Genomic DNA, 6,189 nt, shown 5'->3' on the forward strand with positions numbered 1-6,189 from the left:
ACGCAGTTTGTTCGCTTATGCTTATATTCACTATCACTCTCACTCTTTTATTGAGTTGTCTAAGTTCTGATTTGACGTAACTTCTCATCGTATCGGGGTCGGTGCTCCAGCAGCTGATACACAGCTCAGAAAGATGCGGAAGATTTTCGACTTATTCGACGATTGATTTGACGTATAAATCGATATCGTGTACGTCAATCAGCGCTGCGTGAAACTCAAACCAACGAATCGATGAGACGTATTTACATTGTTGTAAGATGGCAATATACTCATCGGTTATATCAAGACGGCTATAAATACTGACTTGTATCAGCTGATCTACCGCATCTGATGATAGATACCAAACAAGCGCACATACATCAGCTTCTGACCGCAAATCTATTGATAATACAGTCAGCCGCGGCAGTTGAGATAGAACGTGTTTCATTTGTAAATCAGATCTCCCAGTAAAAAGACGCTTTAGTTTCGGCATTGAACCGACGCTATCACTGATTTCTATCCATTGATCTGTCGTTAGTTCACGCAGTCCGCGCCTTCCGTACTTTCCGTGCAGGACGTTCGGTCCGTTCAGTTTGAGCTTAATTGTTTCGATCCCTGAATATTTAAAAGCGGTGTTAAAATTTTTGAATTCTTCGTCGGTCAAATTCCCATCGACATAACCGTCAAGATATAAGCTTTTCAACCTGGGAATTATTTTTGTAAGCTCTCTGATTACACTTCTATCGGGTTCTACGCGGAGAAATAGATGCTTTAAGGATTGATAAGATTTCAGAATATTGCCTAAAAGTTCGGCACTAGGCTTTACGTTTATAGATACAATTTCCTCTGTATTGTGGGAGGAAGTATCACCACTGTTACGTGATGTAATCGCGCTAATCCTCTTAATCCATTTACCATCGAGTTTCTTGTAACATTCACCAATATTGCACGATATATGGCTGTATTCCATGCTCATAAACCAATTTATACTGTTGCTCTTCTCACACAAAGTCAAGCACGGATCATATTCGCCTATTGAAGCTGGAGGATTGCGAAATATCATACCCCGAAGACTGGTGTTTCTCGCTATGGCTGTTTCTAATACGCGGTATACGTCGGGTTCCAGTTCGTCGTTTAACATGTAAACTATCTCGATCGGACATTGTTTGTGTTCGAGTATTTTTGCGAGCATGTTTATTTTCGATCTGATATCGATATCTGCAGATACGATCAACATGTTTCCTATGTAGTGAACTATTTCACTAATAGCGTCGTCCGGCCAGTCGGCTTCACTCAGGTAAATTGACAACTGACCAGATAACCGATAGCTTTCGGATAGGAGTTCGATGACGCGTTCGTAATCGGGGATGAGCGTCATATCTGTACTTACAACCATAAACAAACTCGCGGAATAGAACTCCTCTACTATAACTGTTGAATGTTCAACTATTAATGTCTTGAAAAGTTCACCGAGGCCGCGGTTAGGGCTAGGGTTAGGATTAGAGTTATGCTTGTAACGATACAGCAGCCCTGCCATGAATCTCGGGTATAATTCACCATATTTTTCAAGCTCACCAGGAAGCTGATCAAATGCGCAATTGGTCCAGGGTATATCACCACTGTTGTTGAATTGCACGACCGAGTGTACCGCCGCCAGAAATTCGTGAACAGATTTGTGTATGAATCGAAGCTGGACGGAGCGGTCTGATTTCCGTCGCGGCGACTCCTCTTTGCACGTCAAAGCCGTCACCTTTGATTCGTCGAGTTTGAGACGATTTTCGGTGAAGCTGTTTTGATGCTTGATGAGCGTCTCATTCGCAATTTGACAAATTTCTTTAAGCGCCTCCGATTTTACGATGTCCCCAAAAAAAAATTCCGACGACAAGTCGATGCCCTGGCGTTTACTGATCAGAAAACATGTCAAATCGATGTAGATATCGGTGAGTTTTGATGGTATCGTGATTTCTTCTTCGTCCATATACAAAAAACAAAACATATGTAGTATCAGCGGGTTGCAGTAGATACTTGAAAATAAAGGTGATGCTGCGTCTTCGAGCATGTGGAATAGCTGATACGGATTGCGTTTGGGGAATTTTTTTCACCATTATATCGATGACTTCTTCCTCTTTGAATCCGGATATCGATACAATGGTGAATTTGGGATCAGTGATGATCTTGCTGCCCCCGGACTCACGTGTTGTTATGACGAAATGCGCTTTCGGTAATTCATTAGTCACGTGTACGATATCTTCCTTCGCTTTATTGTTCTTCAACTCGTCGAAGCCGTCTAGAAAGAATATCTCTTTATCTGCATTTTCCCGGACGAATCTCCTAAAATCAATCGGCAGATCCTTTTCGATGTCTCGATTCAAAAGATTTTCGTAAATGTACGTATAAATGCATGCGTTATCAGCGGGCAGATCGTTTAACGGTATATAGAATAACATAGGGAATGTTTTTAGGAATGGTGAGCTCTCCAATGACACAACTTGATTTATCAACTGTGTTGTTTTACCCATACCGGGCTCACCTACGAGGCACACGCGTTTCATAGCACGCGCGTCATAAGTGAAAAGCGTCTTGAAATCATCGGGTAATATCACTGACTGTTCCTCACTTTCTTCATTTCTCTTCGGGTTTCGTTTTTGGGGTCGAATTTCCGCGTGTTCTTTGGTGAAGATGTCGTTGAAATTGATGAATTCATCGCTCCACCAAACCTCTTTGTAACAATCAACATCGATCATTTGTTTATACGTTTCTTCCAGCCACTCTCGAACCTGAGTAACATCTGTAAAAGTAAATCAGTTTGAGATTTTTCATTCAATTTTCTGGTGGCTCATTCGGTCTCAAAATTTCCAATTGGTTAACAGAAAATTTGTAATAGCAGAATATTTGTTTCAAGGTCAAGTGCTCTCTAATTCCTACTTTTTGAGATTAACTTTCCAAATGATACTTTAGCATGACCTGGGCCCAGCCTTATGGAAAAAATCACTTATTTGTCTGAAATCAGTAAAATTAAATAAATGGATCATTTACCTATATAGCATAAAACGAAAAAAACAAAACTTTCTTATTTTCATCTTATTAGAAATAATGAACCTTCATGATTAAATTTTAATTTTGGATTCGAATTTATATTTAAAAATGCATTATAAATATGAGCGATTATGTTGTGACTATTGTGTGTAATTAGAATATTTGTTTCAGCACGTGCTGAAAACAATTTAGCTGATTTCAGCACCACCGAGAAAATGTTTTAGGTCCCGAAATCTAATAGTTGATGTTAGTATAATTATTTAGTATTCTGATTTTGGGCGAAGCTTTATGAAAATATGCCAAATGCCAAAAATTTTGAATTTCCCGTTTCACTTTGTGTCAGCCGAAATTCCAGTTAAGTTTGGAAAATCAGGACTATCAGTGACATACGATACCGAATTACAGGGAATACAACTGATATTAACTAAAAAGAGGCAAATGGACAAATGGAGCAATTTGAAACAGGTCGGGATAGGCATCGGTTCATAAAAAAAGTGGAAAAGGCACTAATCAAAAATTAAGCCTAAAACTCGTGGGCAAAATGTTTGAATACGACAAGATTTCTATAATTGCATTTTAGAAAGGCGCATAGGAACAAGGCGTGGAAGAATGTGGCGCTAGGTGACTGATGTAATAAAATCACACAGGTTGCAAATTCTTTTACAAAAATGCCTAAAAGTCATGTAATTGCACGATAAAATGACCTTGAGATAGAATTTGCAACGTGTGTGATTTCTTTTTGCATGGCCCAAATTAGCCTCAATACTGTCAAAGTCACTGTGAAAGGGCATCTTTTAAAAAGATGCCAACGTGTTTTGGAAATGAATTTTGAAAAAAAGACTCGGACGGACATCCCCCTTCCTCAACACTTGCGGGGAGGGGGTATGAATATACATAATAATAATGATGATAATAAAACTTTATTTATTAGACCGGTCTTATATTTGTAAGACAACATTTGGACTCAAGGCACATGAAATCTGATGGTTAAAATCTATAATTACTGAGATTTTCAGCAGAATTGCCGATGGCTCCGAAACTTTGAGATATTATCGTCGTATTATTGTCACCAATTATACTCATATTAGAATTGTCTGCATTAATTCCTGGCCTACTCTCCGCCATCTTGCTTGTACTGAAAAACAGAATATAGAATTCAGTTATTTCATCTCAATAAGCGCAGACATCTTCATGACCTAATTGTTTTATCCAGTATTTTCACAATTAGCCTCAACTCATATTGATTTGGACTCAAGTTTTCCATGTTGCTGATCACGCATTAAATAGTGAAACAATTTGTGTGTATTATTCACCTGTGAGACAACTGATTTTACACATTACAAACTCTCTACCGGTCACTACTATCAGGTTTACAGATCACAAACTCTCTACCGGCCACTTCCATCAGGTTTACAGATTACAAACTCTCTACCGGCCACTTCCATCAGGTTTACAGATTACAAACTCTCTACCGGTCGACTCCATCGGGTTACACATTACGAACTCTTTACCACCCGTTTCTATCTGGTATACAGATTACAAACTATCTACCGACCCGGGTTTACAGATAAAAAACTCTCTACCGACCGCTTCTATCAGGTTTACATATTACAAACTCTCTACCGGCCGCTTCTATCTGGTTTACTGATTACAAATTCTCTACCGGCAGCTTTTATCAGGTGTATACTGATTAAAAACTATCTACCGAACGCTTCTATCATGTTCTATCAAAGTCAAGTACCTTTTGAAAACAAAGATATATAATGTAGGTTATCAGTGTAAATATTTTTCATGATCCTTGTCACGTATTAGTTGTTCATACCGTACGATATACATTTACGATGCCTTATAGATAATTTGTCTGAAATTTCATAATATATGAAATACCTGATAAAACAATTCGTTTTAATGTCCATAGGCCATGATAATACATACACTATAAATAAACGAAAAATGATTACCTTACATAGCGATACACCGGTCACAATCCTCTCCTTAGTCGTTGATTAAAGGGTAACTGACACTTTTCTACTTTTTACACTAAACGATACATTATAGTATACAATAAGGCTAGGTGATTTCATAACTGGAAAAACCTTTTCAATCTAGTCAGAATTGATGATTTTGATGTTCGCGCACCTGTTCAGTGTATGCATTGCTTCTGCTGCTGAACGCGTGGTACTGTGTCTATTAATAGAACTACGTCACTAAAGTGACGGCTCAGAAATGATGTCTATATGAATGAATAGGAAATAAGTTACATTCGACTTGAGACAGAATGTCTCTTGATTTTGAAAGTCTACATATCAATGATTATGATTAGCTGTTGAACGGGCCATATCCGTTCAAAGTAAGCGCAAAAATAAGGATATGAATAGCAATCCATGGCATTTTCTAGTAGACAGCAAGGAACACGGATGTTTAAATCATCGTTTTGTATTATCATTTAGTGATAGTAAGTAAGATCATGGTTAGATCTAAGAATATTTTAACTTATGAACTGATGAAACTTAGACAGAATTAGCCGCAAGAACAATTTCAATTCTTTTCTTCAAATATACCTCGTATTGGTAGCGGCTTTGGTCACAAATTAGAATATATCCTCATCCATACTATTTCAAAACTTAGAAATAATGTTTGTGAAAGATTTGCGATGTAATCTATCAAAACTCTTCTGCAGCGTGAAACTTTAAAAAAACATTATTCCTTTGAATATTTGCTGTAAAGTCTGTAGAAATTCATTGAAAGTTTTTGTAGAGTTTTGAAGGTTTAGTTTTCAAACTACTTAGTCTTAAATGACTATGAAAAATAGTAAATAGTAAACGAATATGAATCTATTTATTCTTTAGCGAGATCGAAATCTGTGATCGCTTATAAGACACTGTATAGTATGCTTGTGGTGCTAAACTATAGGTGAACTATGGAGCAGCAGTAACAGTGCTGAGAGCTTAGCATAGTGTATTTTAGCTTCATAGCTGCGGATTGAAATCTGCATCTTCAATTTGATCGATTTAGCCTATTCAAATTACTCATTGATTCTTTGAAATAGGTTTATCCAATAGACAATAGATCCTTTTGCCTCCCTGGCCAGTTTCAAAGCTGTAAAACAATCTGGCATTGAGATATAACACGCAAACACACGCAGTTTCCTCAAAATTCAACTCATTTCTATAG

At 37.6% G+C, this 6,189-nt stretch overlaps 1 protein-coding gene across 1 annotated transcript; it reads right to left on the reverse strand.

Moving 5' to 3' along the window:
* Nucleotides 1-1,880: 1,880 nt before the first annotated feature.
* Nucleotides 1,881-4,625, reverse strand: LOC141913982 (uncharacterized). Its single transcript, XM_074805217.1, has 3 exons — nt 4,329-4,625; nt 4,020-4,150; nt 1,881-2,767 (listed from the first exon to the last, which is right to left on the reverse strand). Exons 2-3 carry the CDS (start codon nt 4,138-4,140, stop codon nt 1,881-1,883), a joined length of 1,008 nt encoding a protein of 335 aa, XP_074661318.1. The 5' UTR covers nt 4,141-4,150; nt 4,329-4,625.
* Nucleotides 4,626-6,189: the final 1,564 nt, after the last annotated feature.

The sequence above is a fragment of the Tubulanus polymorphus genome, chromosome 12 (assembly GCF_964204645.1).
Source record: "Tubulanus polymorphus chromosome 12, tnTubPoly1.2, whole genome shotgun sequence".
Taxonomy (NCBI): Eukaryota; Metazoa; Nemertea; class Palaeonemertea; order Tubulaniformes; family Tubulanidae; genus Tubulanus; species Tubulanus polymorphus.

Excerpts from the sequence above, each read along its gene's own strand:
- LOC141913982 (XM_074805217.1), bottom strand. The coding sequence starts at position 4,140 with ATGGCGGAGAGTAGGCCAGGAATTAATGCAGACAATTCTAATATGAGT. Across the intron at positions 2,768-4,019 it reads CAATTCTGCTGAAAATCTCA|ATGTTACTCAGGTTCGAGAG; the intron begins GTAATTATAGAT and ends TTACTTTTACAG.